The sequence below is a fragment of the Leuresthes tenuis genome, unplaced genomic scaffold (assembly GCF_036924035.1).
Source record: "Leuresthes tenuis unplaced genomic scaffold, fLeuTen1.0.hap1 SCAF_24, whole genome shotgun sequence".
NCBI classification, from domain to species: Eukaryota; Metazoa; Chordata; class Actinopteri; order Atheriniformes; family Atherinopsidae; genus Leuresthes; species Leuresthes tenuis.
Genome location: NW_027325378.1, coordinates 5,584,634 through 5,607,966, shown reverse-complemented (window position 1 = coordinate 5,607,966; position 23,333 = coordinate 5,584,634). Strand labels below are relative to the sequence as shown.

Below are 23,333 nucleotides of genomic sequence, written 5' to 3'. Positions count from 1 at the left end.
CTGCATGAGAGCTCTGCTGGGGAGAGAAAATCTGCTGGAGTGTTGACGGGTGTTGCTGGGGTCCAGCACAGGGTGGCACAGTATACAGTTGGCAGAGTTAAACTGCTCTATTACATGCGCAGGCCAAGAAATGTCTTTGTAATTTTACTGATCATAATGGTAGCACCACATAGGCAACCCACAAAACAAATACAAGTGACCGCATAGTCCACAAAAGAATGAATAATAATGGTAAATTAAGCAACTGTGTCTCCTAAGGATAATATATTTAATGGATAATATCACATGATCAGGTGAATCCAATGTCAAGATCTTTAAAGTTCTACGATATCTTGGCTTCACATGGCAGCAACAGTTTGTCTAAAGTTAGTGAATTTAAAGTTAAGTGTTTTAAATATTAGGCAGGAACACTGCATGTCTTTTTAGCACCAAAACTGGCAGTGGATGTATATTTTTGGACATAATAAGGATAGAAAAATGTACGGTATGCTTGTGTGGTTGCAGCGACCATAAGACTTTCATGACCATTAAGCAGGCTTATTATTTTCATCCCATGTGACTTGCAGTGAGGTGCAAAATTCAAGCTTTAGAACAGTAAGAAACCATGGCATTAACATCAAGTACTATATCTATCTAAAAGCCTCAGTACAAATACAGCAGGTGCAGGTTGGAGTGTTAGAAATGTTAGCAGAGCACAGGTTTCATAAGAGATGAGTCTTCCAGTAGATTATTTAAGGTATAAAGGAACACTCCAGTTCTGATAACATTTGGTAGCTCGTTCCACAATCATGGAACCATAATAACAACAGTCCACCATGTGCGTAGAGATGGCAGTGCAAGACAACGTACTTTAGAGGAATACAGTGATCGAGGAGGAGGATGACTGTGTGGACTAGAGTTCAATGATTCTGGGGTAATGCGTGTACCAGATGACCCACAGCAGCGTGGACCATCTGTAGAGGTTTAACCGTGTATGCTGGGAGACCTGCTAGAAGCCTTCCTAGAGACCCGAGGGCAGCGTTGAGTGGTATACTGTGTTAGATACAGCCTGGTATTTCTTATGTTGTAAAGTCCAAGAGATATATGAGAACAACTGTGTGTATCCAACATTTAAATCTATCAGTAGCTAACATTTAAACCCAACGGTTCATCAGCATTTGGAAAGTACTACTAAAAAATTAGGCGTTTTGACACATCGTTAAAACGACAAACATTGATAATATGTAAATTTTGATACGTTAAACAAAGTAGGTATAAACTGAACCTTTGCCATAAAAAGCTTCTTCAAACTGTTAGATGGCTGACTTGGATATGAGAGCTTTGTTATCCATCCACATGCAACGTTACAACATGCAAACAGTTGGACATGGGTGGAGCTGAATGGTCCAACTGGAGGTCACAGCGAGGTCACAGCGAGCAAATCTCCAGTTTTTGTAATGTCACAAAATTCACAGTGAAACTGGATATTTTGTATAGGTGGTTATCGCAGTGCTGTTAGCAGCAGGCGCATTTCAAGCCTAGTCTCTTTGATGAGCCAAAATGCCTTTTAGACATACGTGATGAAGAATCCAGGATTGATTTGCCTCAGTCCCCAGAGAAATGAGTGCAGTGATTAGGCTTCATTCTGTGACGGTAGTCATCCTGCACAATAAACTCAACCAAGACCTTCACAAGAAGAAAAAAATAAATAAATCAATGGTTTCATTATCAGCTTAATTACTTGATACCATGATATCCTCTACACTGCCATCACTGTTATTCTAATGACAGCCTGAGAGATACTGGACTTGTTTCAAAGAGGAATAAAATCACTGTGAGCAATATCACCCCAAAACTAAATTGAATCCAGGAAAACCAGACGGCTGCTAAATCCTATCCTGATACGACCGGATTGTCTACCTGATTCATATCTAGTTGAAAAAATAGTCTGAGAAGGCGGTGGGTAAAGGTGCGTTCAGTTTAAATATGGCTAGTTTCAGCTGCAGGTTAAGAGAGATAAGTGAAAAAGAGATGGCTGGATTTGAAAATCATCACTGAGCAGCAGGAGTTTAACTATTTTAGTGCATACATGATCAACTGATTTGCATCTCAAACACATTTCTCTCAAAAATGCTGGGTGCTTTTCATCGCTGGTGGGGAGCTCCATAATTAAGATAAGAGGTCGGCGATGACCTCTCCTGCCCTGGACTGTCACGGCGAAGGATTGTTATCATTTCTAATGAAGTCAGGAGTGAAAAAAAATAGTGCACAGACATGTAAAGAGCACATTAATCTTGCAGCTTCTATGCAGGTGGTCTTCTAGCGGCGCCTCATACAGCGCTAGAAAGATAGTATGGTGACTGGTATGGTGTCTCCTTTTAAAGTTTGCTCCTAGAAGAGCTATATATATGTTCTTATTTAAGATTTAATGCAGGCAATGAAGCTTGGAAATGAAAAGCGTCAATATCTTTCAACTCTTATTAATGTAGTGCTCATCCAAAACATGACATACAGTCGACTGTAAACTGCAGTATTACCACACATACAGCGGCAGTTGTCAGGGCAAGATGAAAAAAGTTACAGCAACTATTTTTCAACTAGAGGGGACTTCTGCTTGCCTCCACAACATGACAGATCCAGTAAGCACATCTGAATATTAATGAAACACAGTTGCTTTGAACAGCAGGCGTTTGTCAGGAACTTGGATCAGATTCATCACTTTAACCTGCTCGGCTCCGCTCAGGGGCGGATGATGAGCTCCCACAGCACGGCAGCTGGCTCTGGCTTCAATACTCACAGCACAAAAGTTCAACAAAGATGAGTGTGCAAGTGTGGAGGAAAAGTAAAGAGAAAAGGTTAAAAAGAAAAAAAAAACATACTTTTTTTTTATCTTTACTGATCATTATTTAATCAGCTTTTCTATTCTTTCGCTGATCTGGAGACTCTGTCATTTGAATATGACTCTGACAGGTAGGATTGTGTCTGACCTTGACAGTGACACATTCCACACTTCTAACTTTTGACACACAGACTAGGATCAAACACAAAGTCGAGAGGACTGCCTAGTAGTATTTTTTGCATTAGACGTGAATTTATCATGAAAAGAGTTGATGAAAAAAAACAATCTCTTTAAATAGTCTTCAATAATGCTATTTAGAGGAGAAGTGGGCATGAGGGTAGCCATTTAGACTACTGTGTGACCCTGTGATAGACTGGCGACTTGTCCAGGGTGTACCCTACCTCTTGCCCTAAGGCAGCTGGGATAGGCTCCAGCCTACCTAATATATCCTAAGAAGGGTATAAAAAAAACAAAATGGATTAATAGCTGGTCATGCCCCAAAGGAAAAAAGACAGACCATCAAGCAGACCTGCAGCAGCTCCATCACCTGAGAGACAAATTATGTTTTTCTGTTTGAATTTCTAACCCTAATTCTCCCCAAAAATGTCAAAAATGGGACACTGTGTAAAATGCAAATAAAAACAGAATGCAATGATTAAAAAATCTCATAAACCAATATGTTTTTCACAATAGAATACAGGAAACAGATTAGGGCTGTAGTTCAAGCTTTTTTCAACCAGTTTCTTGGCAATATAGATTCTATTCATATGATAGAAGTATGAAGGGTTGTAATAAAACAACATATTTGCTGCTTCTTTTCATTATAGATCCAAAACAAATATTAAAATAATGTGTTAAATATGACTGACTTGAACTGAACAGAAAATCACAACACAAGCGGTTCAAATCATTCTGTATTCATTGATGTGGGGATAAGATTTATAATACACTGAGTACATCTCAAGCATGCCCACTGCTATTAACCTGGTGCATTAAATTGTCTGATGCATATCAGTTCCTAACAAACTACATTAGACACAGTAGATGGATGTGGCGAAAACAAACCTCACGTTTCACACAATAAGTAAAAACTTTCTCAGCTGGCCTGTTATTCTCTCTGCTTCATAAACATTTACATATTTGTGCCACTCTACAGTCAACGGAGTGTAAAAATGATTAGACCTGGTTACTCAGTAATGCTAACAACCATTAAAGCTGACTGATGGCACTGTGGAGTTGGCTCCACGTGCCTCAGTGGCACATTTATCCATCAGGATGATACAGACCAGTGAATCTGACGGCACGTCCATTTCCCCTCCATTTCTGATGAATTGCTTACAGGATATTCACAGATATGATGTAAATCTCTTTCCTGCATTTCTCGAGCTGAAAAACTACACATCCATAAGAAAAATTACTGGTTTCTTTTCTTTGCACAATAATAGAAAAAGGATATGGGCATCCAAAACACCATTTGCACTTATGCTGTTATAATGTAATTTCATACAAGGTTTAGAAACTGGCTGTAGGGATTTGTGGTGTAATACAAACAGCATTGCAGAAAAATTGTTTTAATTCTACAGCTGAGAGCAGGTCAGTAAAGGGCTGCAATTGATTAATCACAAAAAGAACACTTCCGATGTTTTTTCCACAAATACTTTTTGTTAACTTTGACGGATCACAAAAAGTTCTGGTGGAAAATTATGAAGGAGAGTCCAAAAGAATGAGATGCTAAAGTTGTGCAAATAGAATCCAGCTCAATTTTACAATTGTTGCAAAGATGAAGAACAAAACACATAAATAACCTCATCCCATCCTGTTGCTATAGTTATATAGTACAATGCCTGTCACATTGGTTTCTTATGCACATCCTCCTGCCTTCACATCAATCAACAATAATTATTATGACTACATGAAAATAACTGAAATTTGCTTTTAATGCTGTTAAAAGTAACTAACTAACCCACATCCAGTCCTCAAGGGCTGCTGTCCTACAGATTTTACATTTTTTCCTGCTTCAACACACCTGATTCAGATGAAATAGATCTCTTAAAATGTTCTGCACAAGTCTGCCAAAGATGTATTGATCTGAATTTTAATGTGCTGAAGCAGGTAAACATCTAAAACCTGCAGGACAGTGGCCCTCGAGGACCAGATGTGCGTATCCCCGCTCTAGTGTAAGGACATAAGAAGGAAAACACCTTTCTATCGCATTATAGAGATGAGCTCTGATAAACATCTGATTCTACAAATAAATAAGAGACTAATCAATCTTCCCCAAAGTTACATTTCATAGGATTTGATGAGTGGACAGCCGTATGTGCTCCTTTTTTCTTTTTTTCTTACCACATTTCAGTGGTGTGACTGCAAACAGAAACCAAAAACAGTAGCTTAGTCTGCCTTGAAATAAATCATTCATTTCATATAGGGTTTTCAGTTATATAGCAATGCTGAAATAGCTTCCTCATTATATAGCTGAGTAATGAAACTTTCCCTCTTTGTCATTTTTGCTGCTTTGAAATGAACTGTATTCATACATTTTACTGCAAAAAGGCTGCCTTTCATTACCGATACAGGCCTGTGGATGTCAGATATTTTCTGTGAACGCCCATTTGGGAAGATTAACTTCAGGAATATGCCTCTGTGTCTGATAACAAGAGAGTCATATCACATCACCCAAGGTGGTTTCTGGGGCAACAGCGTGGCCATCAATCAGGCAGGTGTAATCTCACTAGAAATCGTTGTCAGCATGCAAATTAGTGTCACATTTCACACACACCACCTGTGTGTACACACCAGAAAAAATGGAAAATGTATTGTAAATAGCACTGTAAAACTAGATCTGTGTGCAGTATCTATTCTTTCCACAGAGACGAAAAACTTCGAAGAACAAAAAGAGAATATACGGATATATATATATATATATATATATACATAAAAGACATACGGTCAGTCAGGGGAGAAGGATGTAGAAGTAGAATGTCCTATCTGCAAATATCTTGAGGGCCTTATGGGGCGCAAGTCAAAACGAAACTTTCCATTTATATCAGTGAATCCCATTGATTCAGCTTACCATTAGAAACAGCAGTATGTTATCTGGAAATAAGCCAAATGCAGCCTTCTCTGGAATAACCTGCAAGTTGTTTTGGGTTTAAAGATTAAACCCAAGTTTAAATAAGTGACTTTTGTTCAATTTAGCCAAAAATCCAGTAGCAAACATCTGAGTATAGGGTCAGTTTGACCAGGATGACTCATTTCTGTGCAGAATGGTCAGTAGGGTGGGACTTCTGTGTCTGCAAAAAGAAATCAGATTCTATCCAAGTCTGCGAGAAAATGAATCTCAACTGATTTGCTGCCTGAGTAAATGTTTCATAATCTCATATGCTCCAAAAAATTAAGCAATGAATGAGTGATTACACTGCAGATTACAAGAGGATGTTGGTTAAATGCCGGTTGTTTTGTTAGTAGCATCAGACACTTTCCTTCTGTTGGTTATTCAGCGATGCTGGGAAAAACGTAGGCAAATGTAACCCTTCCAGTTAACTGGACTAATCTCTTCCATTTATATTATCAAAAGATAGTGGGAGTAAATTCATTGTGGATCATTACAAATACTTTGCTTTGAAAGTACCAAACTGTCACAGGATGAGAAAAAAAAAGATGGGTGAAGATACGACAATCATTTTGTAATCGCAGTGTGCAGAACTGAAAGCAAATCCAGTTATGAGGTGCTTAGACATGAAAAAAAGACACAAATCCTTCCCATTGTTTCCAGTCTTTGTGCCAAGACAGTGCTGATTATCTGTGTATCAGTGAATCCCTGAGATGGGAGGTGAGACGAATTCTGAGAAACCCAGAGAAAGTTTTTTTTCATAGCATTTCTGACATGGAAATACATCGAATACCACCTTATCCGTGCATGTTCCCATTTTTTCACTGCAGACACAACCATGAAAAATAAAAAACAATTATTCAAAGAGGCAATCATAGACCAAAATATACTGTATGACTAATCCTGTAATTATGCTTGCCACATTGGTCAGTGCAAGCGCAAATTGTGATGTCAACACAGCGGCATAAGGCTGGATTCAAACAGAACGGTTGGCAGGCCTTATGTTTGGAACATTAGTCACAGGATCAGAAACACAATTAGTCAGGTTTTTTGATTGGCTGGCACCACCGCTGCAGCTTAAAAAAGAATTTACCTGTTCTCAACTTTTCATCTCAAGCTACGCTGAAAAAGCGAAGCTTCAGACCCAGAATTCAATTTAGCAACAGAAGATGTCACTCCATTCATAGTTAATCTTCATGAGGACTATTATGCAACAGACTACACACTTGTAGCACTGCAGGTCTACATCCACACAACAAAGGGGCACGGCTGAGTGGGCTTTTTTCTGCACTCCTCCTGCATATTTGCCCCACTTTCAGCTGTTGTGTACAGCGTGCTGCTGATTTTAGACTGTAGTGTCTGGAGGCACAAAACCCATTAAATGAGACTAATACAAACGGGCAGCAAGGTAAGGTTCAGCAGCTGCACAATATCAGAAACTGTTCTGCTTTTGTTACACTTTAATGACGGCTCCAGTTTAGAATTGAACTGTGTGAATTCTTGATGACTTCACTGATCCTCTCATCTGTCAGAATCCCTGCCATTTTGCTACAAAAGCCCCTATCATTACTGGCCGACAGTACACAGCATTGGCCTGGTACTCTTTATCCATTTATATTAATGTGCCAGTGTGTCCATAAATGTTTTTGGCTACACAGGATGGATCTGTGTTTGCATGCCTCCTGAGGATGATTTACAAAGCACTGATTTGGATGCTTGCATTTGAGGCCACAGTAAGACCGTTGTTTATGCTCAAGCAGTGTGTGATCATTGTCAAGGGGAACACCATCTTGTTTTAGGGCAATGCACAGCACCATGGGAGTTACCTTGGCAAATCACTTCTTTTTAGCTGCCATGGATCCGAGGACAGAGAAGGCTTTTGCAATCGGTCATACGCCAGCGTTTTGAGATAAGTCAGTAAAACTGCCTCGGCCAGAAACATGAAAATGGTCTGCAGCAGGGCCATGTTATACATTTCAATAAAGGCTACAGGTTGGAAACGTGGTGAGACAAGGACAGAGCTCATTAAACAATAAGTAAAAGTCACGGCCAAGTCAGTAGAGTGCTAAGCCTTCAAGCCAAATGACCGTCTCAGTTTAAATGATTAGGTGCAGCACAAGGATTCAAAGTATTTTTATTTCTAACGGTGGTAATGAAAATAAAAATGGGATAAAAAGAATTTAAGTGAAACAAAATCTACTCTCAACCCAATCTATTTTCATCTTTTAAGATTAATTTGGAATAAGATAATTGGAAACAAGATTAAAGACAAAAATAAAACAGAGAAATCTAAATTACTGATTGTGTAAAACAGTTTTAAACCAGGGTACAAAGCAAATACATTCAGCTGTTATCAGGTAAAGTGATCCAAATCAAACCACCTAGAGCTTTGTCTTGTTGCCCAAGGCGTGTCAACGTGAGACAACACACATGAGCAATCAGGAGCCAACATCAACATCATGCTGGTGTAAACTGTGGGGTTTTTGCTCGTTACAGATGAAAGATGACCAACCTCAAAGAATCATGGTATTTTCTAAAAAAAATAGCAGTCCTACAACGGCCAGTAGGAGAGGTTCAAAAACAACCTTGCAAGCTTGGGACAAATTTCTGACAGAGAGAGAAATTTAAGACAATCATCTTTCAGTGTGATCACTGCTACAACCGACGTCTACGAACTTGCCTTCAGGAAGTTACCGTGGCATGAAGGGCTGATCAAAACCACAGTAAAACTGTAGCTGGAAGCCAGACAAGCAAAACCTAACTCAAGCTGGTTTTGAGAAAAACTGGCACCCACAGTTGACCTCTTTTCCTCCACCATGGCTGGTTGCACATCATCCTATGCTGGATTTTTTTCCATACACATAAATAGCCCTTATTGCAGGGGTCCTTTATTATTTTGCTTTGTTGTTTTATCATTGAGTGGCTCAGGTGAATAGCCCACCCTGATAAAGTTTGACACTTGCTCAACTTTCCTCACAGCGAAATACAATTCAGCAAGTGCCGTTGTACTATATTTAGCTGTTGCACAGTGTCACTTGCAGTGAACCGATAAGATGGCTAAAAGTGCACATTTTCCTTAAGTTACCTTTCAACAGCTTACAGCTGAAAAGCGTACCAAGAGGAACAGAAAAAGAATTTCAAAGACAAGGATATTTCCAGGACACTTGAAGCTATGATGAAATGATGGAATCACTGGTTCCATGCAAAGGGTCAATGCAGAGTGCTTTTGTGGCTCCATAGAATAAAACGGTTTTCTCAGAAACAAAGAGTTTATTTCGGTCCATAATGCCAAAAATATAATCTGGCTGTACGGATCTTTGCATCTTCTTCTCAACAGCAAGTCAGTCCTTTTAACGTTCACTTTTCAGATAAACCCTTTGTATGTGGAAATCTTCTTGATCAGCAAACTAACTGGATGTTGTGTGCGCACATATAAAGATAAAGATGGACATATCTTTAAAGGGAGCCTGACAAAGCTTGCCCAGACACTTCACCCGACTCTGTGTGGTTTCAAAAAAGCTTTAGAATCCAAGTGTTGAAAAAGCGACAGGCACAGTTTTGGATGTCACTGTGATGATGGGCACAAGTGCAACAATTCGACTGCCAGACCTGAAGGTTAAAGGAGAGAATCCACCCACACACTGGACTTACTTTGTTCTGATCCGGTAACTCTAGATGATGAAGTTAATCATACCAGTTTCAGATGATTGCCACTGTGAGCTGGATGGTGGTAATCTTTTTGCAACTGCCCCAGTGACAACCAAATTAAACTCTGTGAGCTTGAAGAGTTGTGTTCACCAAGCCAACAAAGTCCTTATTTCTGAGCCAACCAAATCACATGAATATCTTCTATTTCACTTCTAAAACCAGCACAATCAAAGCGTAACTCATGTGATCCGTTCCTGTATTTGAATATTCATACATGTAGTAAATAGAGCTGAGGATGACCATAGGACCTTGTATTTGAAAAATGGACTGTAGACTGCCATGTAATGTTTCAGAAAATACCTTTAAAGCAAATTAGCAATATCTAAAACAGCTATGAATATGAGTAAATCAAAAAAGAGCCAAAATCTGCCACTCAACCAGGTCTAAAAGCCAGCGAGAAGAAATAGGTTATTAGCACAGTTTTAAAATGATTGGGGTCTGAACCTCTCTGATGTGAAAGGTATGCTGTTCCAAAAATTAGGAGTCACAATGGAAAAGGCTGAGGACAACAAAAAGTAATTCAAGTCATACACCTCAGTGCTCTGAAAGGAGTACGATGCCTCAAAAGTTCAGATAGGTATGGTAATGTCAAGCCTTTGAGACTCTGGTCCTGTCACAGAAACACAAATATTTTGTAAAGGAGACTTTTAGAACAAGCCAACCATGGATTTTTTATTTATTTTTTTAAACCATGTCAGAAGGAATCTCACAAGGCAAGTTGAGACACCAACACTCAACTCATCAGACAGCAGCATCACATTTTTATCCACCATTTATCCATTTAGCTCAGTTGTTGTTTCATTACATAAACTCTTAACTGTTGAAGTTAGAAAAAAGGGAAACCTTTCAGAGGGTTGTCTAAAAAGTAGCACCTAGCCTTTTGTAAACACATACAGAGGTGCACTAAAAGTGCAACTTAAAGAAGATATACTACAGCTGCTTCAGAGGCACACTGACAGACCCAGGATTAAATGGCTGACAAAAATGCAAATCAGCACTCGTCGCTGCCAACTTAGAGACTGACACTTTCATATGTTGAAATAATGACAAGTGACACTTTTTGGAACATGTGTCACCTCACTATGTATCATATCTATCAAGTCATATTTGTGCTTCTTATTGTAGAAAAGTGTTGTGCCCTCTGGCTGGTGATGAAGATTGCTAGAGATTAATTCTAGATGGTGAATTTGAACTTTTATAAGATGACAAATACATTCTGTAAGTTCCTAAGTATTCGTCATAAATAAAACCATTATAATGTTAAATTTTGTCACCTTCTGTTTCACTGAGTTGTTCTGATTTTACTGCAGCGTGAAGAACACAGGTACAGCAAAGCCACAAAGAGGTATGGCTATTTGTATACATCTCTCTGGATATCTGACCGAGGCCACTCAACACGCAAGTTTGCCCTGAGCGCTGCTGCGTGGGTTCAGGATATATAAAGATAAATGTGTGACTGTAGCAGAAAGTGGCCCTTCTTTCTCATCTCTGTGAGAACATATGTTACAACTGCAGGCTCAAACACACCAGCAGCACAAAAGGATCTTTGTTCCTTACTTGTTTATTCCCTTTCATAAAAATCCATTTAAAAAAAAAAGGCTGAATAAAATTATGGTTTATTTAGAGTAGCTGCAATCCTGTTGTTCTGTATTATAGGATAAGACTCCCCACTGTGTCTCTAGTTTAACTGTAGAGTGATGCAAGACTGAAGCCTTTAAAACATCAGAATCAGTTTTTGATAAAAACAGTCAGAGCAATTTTCAAAGCCCTCAAACTAAATCCTTTATAATGGAAACCACTTAATTTAAACCCCACCATCAAGAGACCGTTCAATTGTATGATTTCACCATTTCAGATGCCTCATTATGCAGAAACTCACTTTGCCGAGTGAGACGTGGGACTTGAAGTATTTTATCCAGCAGAGGGCAAAGTTAAACCTAACCTTCAGCTCCTGCACGTCAGCACCTTGCAATATTTTACTGAAACTCCACTTGGTTCAGATTCATTGCATTGGATGGACTTTTATGGCCATAAAAGTGCTAAAAGTGGCCATTGAGACAGGATCTGATAGGATGAGGCACTTTGGATGCTGTAAGTTCCGCCTGGTTTGATGTGTACTGAGGCCCCAAGGGCCACAGAGTGGATGTGTCTGTGATTTTAGATATGGCTCAAGTGTCTATCTGCCAACCCACGGCTACTGTTTACTGTTGCGGGGGCCATTTGTCTCATCGGGCCTTGTTGACTGCTTGTGATACGCCACCAGATGGGCTGTCATGACCCAAGCATTTTGCCCAGCCAAGTGCTCACTCAAATGGCCGTGGAGGTCCCGGTGACTCATGCGGTTACACTCCCTGAGGTGTCAATCATCCCCAAAAAAACAGCAAACCACGACTGAGTTGTTGCAGCCAAGTGACAACAGCACAGCACTAAGTTTGAGCGTGTGAGCATATAACATTGTATTTGCATGTTTTTCTCCTGTCTGACACACTAATGAAGCATTCATTTCCTGAAGGATTTCCTCTTCATAGTATGAGCTCTTTCAGGGCAGCGCTGCTGCGGAAGTTGATGATTAAATGCACATACCGGAGGGTTACTATGAAGAGAAATGCTACTACAGCAGAATTAGCCATCTAAAACACATTTCTAAAAAAAAAAACAGTTCATCTACTGGTGTTAAAATGAAGAAAAAAGAGAGTCTTTTCTGTCTGTGAGCTGCATTATTTATTACATAGAGGTTCAGCTCTCAGATGTTATGTCTTTGTGCATAATATAAACAACTTCACACACACACGCACACATAGTGACCCCCCCCCCCACTTTTTTTTTAAATTTTTTCCACAGACACGGTCAAGACAGGCTTGATCACATCACCACAAGACAGTAGCTTTTATGTGCTGGGGAACAGCACCATCAAAAGCAGACGACAAAAGGCCTCAAGTTCAGTTCTGTGAAAAAGTCTTGAGCCACACCTCACTTCTTCATATTCCACTTCCAAGCAGTCAGACTTTCTTTTAAACTGGTCTTAAGAAAACGTTCTCCAGGATTTCTGAAGTTCTTTTAAAGTTTTTCTTACTTATCAGTTCTTGTAGCTTACCATTTTCAGTCATTTGACGTTTTGTTTGTTAAGCTACTTAAACACTGACCTATGAATCATTCAAGCGTAAAAAGGCACCTACCTCAAAGGATGAACCAGTGTAGCGTTCACACATGACAGACAATTTAGCAAAGAACCAAATTTAAATAGTATCTTTAGGCACTTTGTACCAGACGCCTGCCACAAATATATATAATTTGTTACCATTTGTTTAGTTTCATCTATGAAATATGCCAATGATAACACAGTTTGAAAGATATAAAATAATATTTTTGCACTAAAGTGATTCCCAAAGAGCTGAAGACTTGGCATATCTTAACATGGTGTGCAGTGTCCTTAAATCATTTGAGGAAACTGAACTGAAAGAGATGACAGAAAGTTTGTGTCAGAGCGTTCAGACTGCGTTGAAGAATAAAAGGTGCTCAGACCAAATAATGACTTTCAAGTGTTCTTTCAAGAACCGTACAAACTCTGTTTTCGCCCTATAGGCTGTGTTTACATTTATGTTTGCATATTCTAATAAATCACAGCACCTATTTCCTGTTTTCCTGCCAAAATATAAAGAAATGAGGAGTGGCTCGAGACATTAGCAAAACACTGTACAAACAGGAATTCAGCTTGACCAAAGGCACAGTTCTGTTATCCACAGTCAGCAAAATGAGAGAAAGATTACTGGTGCTAACGAGCAGGAGAGCACCTCGAGTAAAGGAACTGAAAGAGCAAAGATGATTGATACAAACATTCTCCTGTCATTTTACCAAGCAGGCGTAAAAGAGGGCTAAAGAAAAAAAATAATCAATCATCATCTCCATAGACCCCGGTGGGAGAGTCAGAGTGATAACTGTGCATTACAATGGACCTCAGTATAATGAGAGCAGGGATCAATACTTGGCACATTCGTGCTGGTGTTTGCCCTGCTGATGGCCAACAAAGCTGCGGTAATTAAGGAGTCTACCCTCAGTCCAAAGACCTTTCATCTCAGCTTCTACTCTTCGTAAAGATCTGTTTAGTACTCTCTCTTACTTAATAAATGTATGCCAAAGGTATTTGTGTCCTGATGTAAGCTCAATGATTGTAGAAGCAAATCACTTCTAGTTTAAAACCATCACAGTGACACTGGATGCACAAGTAATGCCTAAAACTTTCAAATAACAGATTTTCTCAAGCTACCAGCTTTTTATGCGGCCAACGGGAGTTAATACATATTCATTTCATGGTAAAATCACTTAAGTTTTGTTGTTTTCTGTGTCTCACAAATCAAACTTTCACATTCTCATCATGAATCTCTAATCAGAAGAATTGGGGGATTTTCTGGGCTTTGCTGATGCAGAGATTAGCAAAGTCGCAAATGGCTCTGAAACTGAGGGAGCTAATTGGGATTTAGTGTGCACACGCAGGACCGCGGGGCTGTCAAGGGCTAAGATAATCAAACTAGCCTGCTGTGACCGAGACGAGGAAAAATAAAAAGAGCAGCGGGAACTGTAGAGAGAAAAAAAGTTAAGCTCTGAAACATTCCAGAGCAGTGGGAGGTGCAAGCTGCAAAATCTTAGATTTATTGAATATGATTTGTGGTGAAACCACAACAAAAATCAAAAAGTCTAACTGGAGCATCGACTCTATTCAGAAATACTCAGCCAAAGAGGAGATGGTGGTGGATTTAGGAGGCTGGGGAGTCGGAGTGCATTAAAATGCACCAGTTGATTAAATGTATAATTTCAGCATTTAAAAATACTCTCAAACAAACTTGCAGGGCACTTTGTCAGGAAATCCTGTTTGAAATCTGAAGCAGTCCAACACAACAGCTGTGACAATATGTTCCTTCTGCCCCAATAATAATGAGCATAATGACCATTACAGACTCAGTAATGTGCATGAGTTTGAAAAAGTAGGATGTGTGGCAGGGCTGTTTGAACTGGACAGCATTAGTTTTCACTGATATTCCCAATAATGACTTCCTCACAGGTTTACGCTTTACAGTACAACACTGCCCTCTAGTGACTGTTTCACTTCTGTCATGGCAGAAGTAAAGGATACAGTTTTCTCCCTGTTACCCAGAGGATCAAACAGTTTGCCACGTCGGTTTAACGTTTACAAGAAAAACGTTTTTGGTTTTTTTTACTGTCCATGTTGATGTCACTGCAGCAACTAATGCAAATATAAAGTGAAGTTCTTTGAGAAGTACTCTTGATAGCTGCGTGTACTTTGTATGTTGAGCATTAGCATAATGTCAGGTAATCCAGCTGGGAGGAATACTTTATGTAAGTTTAACCTGTGCCACTCAACACGATGCATAATGTCTGTTGAAGAAATAGGCCCAGTCCCAAACAAGGCCCAAACACTTTGACTTTACTCATGTCACAGCTGTAGTGAGTGAGACTAAGAGAGCCTGAAAAGGTCAAAATAAAGAAGAAAAGACAGAAAGAAAGCCTCACCAATGGTACATATTTGAAACGGGTGTTAACGGTAAACTGCTAAAAGTCACGTAAAGCTAGGGACATAATAAATCTTGTGTGGAAGATTTGTAAAAATTCAGAAACACAACAGACAGATTGATTGAAATGAATACATTTCTGCTTGCCTGAGCTTTCTTAAAATGTACACGTTGCGTTTTAATCAGTTTCACCCACCTGTTTTCAAACAGCAACGCTGCAATGAGCTCTGGAGAAGTCCTGCAGGAAAATCTGCAAATGAGAGGACTTAAGGAATGTTGGCTTTGAAAAGCCGGCGTCAGAGCCCTTGTGTACTTGATGACTTGACAGTATAACATTCCTAAGACTTCACTTAGATGAGCCTTAAAGCCTGTGAAGCTATTCAAGATAAAACCACAGTTTCTCTCCTCTTTTTTATGATTATTTTGTAAAATTTCTGACTGAATAATCATTCTTTAAAAAGCTCATTTGGGTGTTTATTTGAGATAACTCCTCATTTAGACATAAGTTTTCCTGAATTAAGTAATAAAACAGGAAAGGTTAGGGTTAGAATGAACAAATTAAATAATTCAGAGAACATGGCCCAAAACCTTTTTTTAAACTGACTGTTAGCAGTCTTTTTTTATCTGATTTATGGAGTGAAGATAGAGACATCCAAAATCAATCTGTAAAAGCTTCTCACTCTCTTCTTTCAATCAAATAAAACATGGATTTTAAACCTAATTTCATCAAATGTTCAGATTTCTGGTTTTGAAATGTGTGCAGCTTAGCTCACACCAAATAATACCAGAAGAGAAAACTTGCAATACAAAAAGTGGTTGTTTTAAGGTTAATAATCAAGTTCCATGGTAAAATAAAAACGATTTATTTACCTTTAGTGTGTCCGGTTAAGAGAAAGACAACCCTGATCCTTACAATAGATTTAAATTTACATTTAATCAATTAGCAGGCGCTTTTATCCAAAGTGATTAACAAGTGAGGAGCAACGTTCTAGCTTCAGCTCAGGAGAAAACTTTACACATTAAGTGCTAAATCTATTTAAATGACCGATTATAAGTAGTACAGGTACAGAAGTACAGAACAAGTGCAGATTAGGTGGTTAGATTTATAACATTTATTCTTATAAACGATTAAGTTGAAAATAATTTGGTTGGAAAAAGTAAAAAAATATTAAAAACACTTTTCAGTCTAATGTCTCATCATAAAATATCCTGTTTTTTCCACCAACAAGTCTGGAGTTAATGTGAAACAGTGCTCGTGTTCACACCTCCGAGAATTAAACCAGAGAGCATTTAGTGGTTTGCCTGACAAGGACATGATGTAATAGACTTTCTTAAATTTCCCACAAAGCTTCTGGATGAAAATATCTCCTGTCAAAAGAGAGCAAAACAGCTACAGTGTGACAATTAATAAAGCTGAAAGATTAAAAGTAGCAGCTTTACTGCCACCATAAATGTCTCAGTTGTGACTGCAGTGATGGTGCATGAAGGCTTCTGACAGAGGAGAACTTATCAGACCGTCTCCCTCCTCTACGATTCTCCCGCGGCTTTAAAACAAAAAAGGCAGTTCATCGACTCCGAGGAGGTCGAGGCATATGGTTTATGTTACAGATAACACAATTAAAGTCCAATAAAGCTGTGCTGGAAATATCTTGTTGTGAGATCCAAGTGCATCAATTTTCCTTTGACAAAAATAAACCTTGAACAACATTTGTGGCGTCTAATAACATCATCACAGACTCATCTTTAATGTCTTCAAGTAGATTTCTCAAGGATCCTAAAATAATCTAGAGACACAGTACACTTGCTCTGTTTCCTTTCAGGTGTTTATAAACCTGTCAGATCTGGTCACAAGCTGATGACCATGTGAGGCTTATCCTGCTGGGAGGCCTGCAGAACACATGCGGACCTAATCAAAGAGTCATTAATCCACAGTGAAACGTCTCAGTGGCCAACTGTCAACATGACAAGAAATTGAAAGTCCATAGAGAAAGAGACCACTCCTCAAAGAGAAGAAGAAACAGTTTGAAATGGTCCACTGTAATGCTGGTGGGGTGAAAGTGGCCACTGCACAGATAATGAAACAGATACTGCTGGCAACAAAGTTGATTGAAAAGATAAAACACCCAAGGTTTAGAGCAAGCCGTGAGAGGAAGCATATCATAAATATTGGATGGACACTAATATCAACCTGCAGGGAAAACAAACAAAACACTACAAAGCAAGCAGGATACTATATAAAAGGATAAGGCCACTGCCATGAAAACAAATCTCCATGTGAGCCCTGCACATGTACAGCCTGCAAAGACACCATCAAAAGCCCAAAAGTATGTCAAGCGATTATAAAGCAAAATGGTGGGGTGCGGGGCTGGAAACTGAACTGCAATATCTCAGCCTTTCGAGTGGCTCTATGGCAATTTACTGTGCTTAAAAATTAGTCAAAAGCCCACAACATTAAGGCTCACAAACTACTCTAGAGTTGCTTTCATTTGAGCTTTAGTCAGTACTGCTTACATTCGTGCTCCAACCACAAATTTGAAATCATTCATCTACAATATTCAGCTGACAATTTCAGCAAACTTATTTTGTTTCTACCCATTTCAGATGTTCATTTACATATTTGAAACATTACCGTTCCATAAATGTTTTCTTCTAGCATACTATTTAAACTGTTCATGGGCTGATTATTCAGCTAACATTTATAATGCTTTAGTACCAGTACTTTAGTATGGACTCTGTAAAATATGGACATATCCATCATAAAGTCACCAGTTTATTTATAGACCATTCTAAAGCCTATTCTAAATCGTAAACAAAATCTTAAAAAGGTTAAAGCTGCTTTCACACAGGATGACAGGGGTAGGGCAGAGAGCTGGGGAGAGGGTGTGCACATAAAAATCGCATTCACATTTTTCATTGGTGGCGAGTCGACGAAAAAGATTACCCAGGAAGCAGCTGGTTATTCCAACTGTGGATTTGGACGCAAGGTGTATCTCTCAAGTTTTAAGAGGACAGACCCAACATTACTGCTACTGAGGATGAGGAGGACATGAGCTGCTAAGAGGGCGTGGGTTCATAATATCCTCAGGGCAAGACAATAGTTCGAAGAGTTTGGTTTTGCAGCTGTACACCGACCATTCACAAGTCTACTTCAGGCTCAGTTAGGAGCAATCTGACAGGCGTTTGGGGAGAGTTGTACCAAGACTTAGAGAAATTAGAACCAAGTTCAGGTCACTTTGAAGAATATCTGGCAAATTGTCTGAGGTGGGTAATTTCTTTTGATCTCCTAGATTCCCTCCTGGATGCGTTGACATGTCGTCACAGAGTGCTGCATCCAAGTTGAAATTGAACCTCTGTGTACAGCGTCAGTTAAAAGGCAGCTCTGCCTTACAACATAACCAGCTTGATCTTCTTATTTTGATGTAAGTTGGACCAAAAATTAAGAAAACAAATCACTCTCTGCTGATAAAGACTTCAAACTGAGATCATTACCTTGTTAGGAAAATGTTTATTGCTGTGTTAAAACTTCACTCTTATGTACAATCTAGGACTTTTAAGAGTATCATTGATTATTTTTGGGTCACTTATTTAACCATGTATCTGTTAGGCCCCTTTCGTTTTAGGCCCCTTTCTCTTTGCCCTAGATTTGCTTCCTCTTGGCTCCATATTGAGGAAGCATGGTGTGCTTTTCCACTGTTATACTGATGATAGCCAGATTCATATCCCTCTCCTAAAGAAAGATGGAAACTGTACTAATTCACTGCTACAGTGTCTTGAAGGCCTGGATGGCTCTCAACTTTTTAAAGTTAAACGAGAGTAAGACTGAAGTCATGGTTTTTAGTGGCACGGCTGAGACTCCCCATACTGAGATAGGTTATTTGGCCTTGTAAAAGAAGTCGGCCATTACAAACCTTGGGGTTAAAGTGGATGCTGATCCTAAATTTGCCAGTCAGATTAGGGCAGTTTTGAAGTAAAGTTTTTATCAATTAAGGCAGTTGGCCAAAACAAAGACTAAAAGTAATCCATGTCTTCATAACTACTCAGCTGCTGCACCATTGTACACCCTCCCGCTCACTCAAATCAGCTGATCAGCTGCTTCTCAGTGTCCCTAAAACAAAACGTAAGCTAAGTGGGGACCGTACTTTTTCTGTCGCAGCTCCTAAAATGTGGAACGACATCACGGTCTGTTTTTAAATCACTTCTTAAAACTCTTTGCCTTGGCTTTTGACACCATGTGAGATGTTGATTTTAGTTTGTGCTTATTTTATTTTAGGATTTATCACATGGCTGGTTATATGTGTTTTAAAGCACTTTGGATTTTAGTATTCAATATTTATATGTCTGTGTAATGGCATTTGTAATTTTAATGTTTTAATGTATTCTGTACAGCACCTTTGTCCTTGTGGTAATGTAAAATGCTTTATAAATAAAGCTGGATTGGATTTGATTGGATTTATCAATCACTTTCAGTGGTTTCACCCATTTATCCATTTCTTATTGCTAATTATTTAAGTCATTTGTGGTTTTCTTTTAAGTAGCTTTTGGTGTAAAATTATGTAAAACGAATTTGACTAATTTTTAAGATATTCCATTTAATTGGATTATAATTGGCTTGAATTGGAGATAACATTTGTTGTGATTTTTATAACTGAATTGAAATTGAATTACTAATCTTTTTCTCTTTTGGCTAGGTTTTATCAATTTGTTTTTGTATCCTGGCTTAGTCATTTGCCCATGCTTTTAGCAGTGGTGTAGTAGTGGTCCATAGAAAGGGGGATATCAGAGAATATCAGCTGAGCAAAGAAAAGGATGAAACCTATTCCTTGTAAAGGGAACATGTCAGACATAATTTGTTCACCCAAAAATGGCTTCAAGGAGAACCTATCATTACAAATTATTATTAGCCACAACAAAGGAACACATTACAATCAATACAGACCCACAGACTAGGCTCAGATAGCTGCATCTTTATGTACTTTGGCTGAACGAGTCCATCCACACGTAAAAATTTAGCTGTTAGTCTATATGGTACAAGGGTCTTGTAAATTGCTTCTTAAACAGCTGATTTGGTAACATCATGAGGTTGTTTGTATTTGTCATAAACTTTTGTTCGGACCATTTACTTAATCTTTCCTTTACCCAGGTAACTTCCTGGTAACTCTACTCCGTCTGTGATTGGCAAACTGACTCTAACCCAATGTTCCTTAACTCAGTCCTTTGGGGCCACTACCGTGCAAGTTGTAGATGTGTCCCTGCTTCAAAACACCTGGCTCAGTTTAATGGGTCTTTAACATGCTCATGCAGAACTTAATGACAAGCTGTTGAGGAGAGAGTTCATGAAGGTACATTTGTCCTTCAGGGAGCTACTTAGTCCCCATTATCCTCAAATAGCCCTTGGAGCTCTTTGGGGGAATGGCACTTAAGTTAGCCAGTCAAAGACAAATGTGTTATGCCTTCCCCATCCAAGCAAAAACATAAATGAATAAATTAATTAATTAAAGTACTAAATGTTACACACTTTAGTAGAAGATTTAGAAGTGGTTACGCAAAACTGACTTTAAAAAAGTGGTCATATTCCTGCTTTTACGCTGCACTACACCACAACGTTTGGCAAATTATCCTTTATATTTGCCTAACGAGTTCAGTGACTAATCAATTATTTACTTTTAGCTGATTGTCGGGTACTTTGAGCTAACTATTTAGGCTCTTTTATCCATTACTTTTTACTAACATTTTTAGCTATTTATCTATTTTTTGCAGGTTTTTTGTTTAGCCATTTATCCACAATGTTTACAGTACGATTGTAGCCTTTTAGCTATTATTTCTGGCTAACCTGTTAACCTGTTGTCTACGTTAACTTGTGCATATTCCACACAGTTTCTTTACATTTAAGTCTATTTGTTTTAGCTGTTTGTCCATAAAAGCAAACACGTGTGCATGTGCATGCTCAAGATAAGAATGATCAAATCCTACATTCTACTTTTTTTTAGCCTAATTATTTATGCAGTTATTTATGCTGGGTGCCGTTTTGCACGTCTGTATGTATGTGCAAAACCTTGTAACATATGCCAAGTTGGGAACCACTGAAAGGATAAAAAAGCCTTTACAATTAGCCTAAAGCTGTGCCTGTAAAAATAAATTACAAAATACTTGGCCTCTGCAAGTCCCTGTATCCCCAAGTGTGAAATAGGCGATAATGGCCTGTGTCATCGCTCTCACAGGGAAAACAAATCTGTCAGTCTCGATTAAGATGAGCGTTAAACAACCCAATGCAACAGTGTCTGTTTCTGCCCCATCAATGCCATTCAGAGCTCATTTACCTCATGTTTTAAACATCTCAATGAGTTAACAAGCACCTCTCGAATCAATGCACATCAACTCCAAATACTTGCAGCCAGAAAAATCAATATTTGTAAGCACGGGGGAGTCTGCTGTGGATGTTTCAGGTGTCATAGCTGTTGATGATAAATAAGCTTTCATAGTTCATCTGCGCTGTTGATGCATACCGACAGAGCCAGATGTGTTGGGACTGAGCGCAGCCCCCGCTGTTTCTTTTCTAGTGGTTTCACTGTAAAGACACTCATGCTGTCCCCTCTCCACCTCACTCCTTTCCCCTCTCTGTCCTCCCACGTTCTCCAGCTTTACTTCCACAGCCCTTCCATCCTCATCCTCATCCACCCTCTGCCTGCTGGCTGCTATACATCCACACTGAAATAGCAGCAGCATAATGTGGATCAGAGGCTCGATACAATAAAACATCTGTGGTTACGTGTCATTAGTTTGGATATGACAAGAGTAGGTGACTGTCCAGTTACTGCACAAGAGATTTGAAACAATAGCAAAAAACACCGACCACATGTTTTCCTTTATCCTCTCACTTTTAGAAATAAAAATCCTCCAAAAAGTTTGGTACATATTTAAAAATGGACTTTTCTCGCTTCAAAATGCTTCCAAATTGTAGAAAAACTGGGCAGCAACACGTTTCACTTTAACCAACCAAAGTATTCTGCCAAACAAACAGTATCCGCACTAATTTTGTGACATTTCTAAAGCGCACCAATGCACAATGACCCAACAAGCTTTCATGAACTAAAGTCCAGAGTCGATACCATGTTCACTGCGAGTGTTTCGCCCAAATCCCAACTTGTGTAAAGAAGTCCTTCTTACCTTTCCGCCCTTGGAGCATCTACGGTACGCATTTGTAGCTCCTGCGGTCTGATTCATGGTGAAACCTCTGCAAAAAATTAAATAGAGTAGAGTAGAAGCTCAAAGTTGGTGCCAAACTCGAGCAGAGAAAGCTGTTTGGATTACCTGGTGCGCTGCGCTGGGTCGCTCCACGTTACGCGTTCCCGGAAAAAAGCTGGTTGAGATGCATTCAGTAATTTATATTATTCCTCAAAACGAAATCGAGATATTTAAACGAGATCTCCTGCTTGTTTTTCCGAGCAATTTCCTGCCGATTGTGTTCCTTTTATTCGCGCACTTTGATTGTGGTTTAGAACACTAACCTGCACAGACAGCGTCTCTGTGTGTTTATGTGCTCGCGCACAGTCTGCGCAAGCGCATATGTTCTGACAGCTCTACAGGGTTGAAGGGGGGAGCCTGTCAACACTGCTCGCCCACTCCAGAGCTGAGAGAAGCGGTAGGGACTGCGGGGTACACTGTAATTATGTATCATGAGGACCCGCATATAATACCACACTCTGCAGCGCCGTTTATTAAAAGCAACAAAACAATGATCATGTTCCCACTCCCCTCAGTAGCTATGATTCAAGCCTACTCTGTATTTTTCCAATTCCATGATCAGATTAGAAAAAAAAACACTGCTGCAGGTTTATTTTGCCTCATTACAGCTTTGTGCCACCTCAGAGAGACCTCTGGCAAATACAGATAAGATGACTGACACCAACAACTAAACGTGACAAACTGTTTGTGACAATTACAATCATTATCTCACCAAGAGGAAGTGAATTTGTTTGGTTTCAATTATAGCATAATGAATGAATGTTACAAGGGCAAGCTTTCATTGAAGTGTGGCAATTAGCTGGACAGGTTGAGGCTTAGCTGTGACAAAGTTGCTGTCACTCACTTCCATATGGCTGTGAAGTGTGGAGAGGAATAAACAGGGCTTACTAACTTGGCTGCATGAAATGCACTATAGACATACAGATGT

The 23,333-nt window shown here is 39.2% G+C and overlaps 1 protein-coding gene across 1 annotated transcript in view; it reads right to left on the bottom strand.

The window, feature by feature from the left end:
- LOC140284737 (A-type potassium channel modulatory protein DPP6-like) overlaps positions 1-22,688 on the bottom strand; it is a 236,913-nt gene extending 214,225 nt beyond the window's left edge. Inside the window, exons 1-2 of the mRNA XM_072378720.1 lie at positions 22,472-22,688; positions 22,328-22,394 (exon numbers count right to left, since the gene is read on the bottom strand). Coding sequence (XP_072234821.1) covers positions 22,328-22,384 — 57 coding nt within the window. The 5' untranslated portion in view covers positions 22,385-22,394; positions 22,472-22,688. The remainder of the gene's footprint in view (positions 1-22,327; positions 22,395-22,471) is intronic.
- Positions 22,689-23,333: the final 645 nt, after the last annotated feature.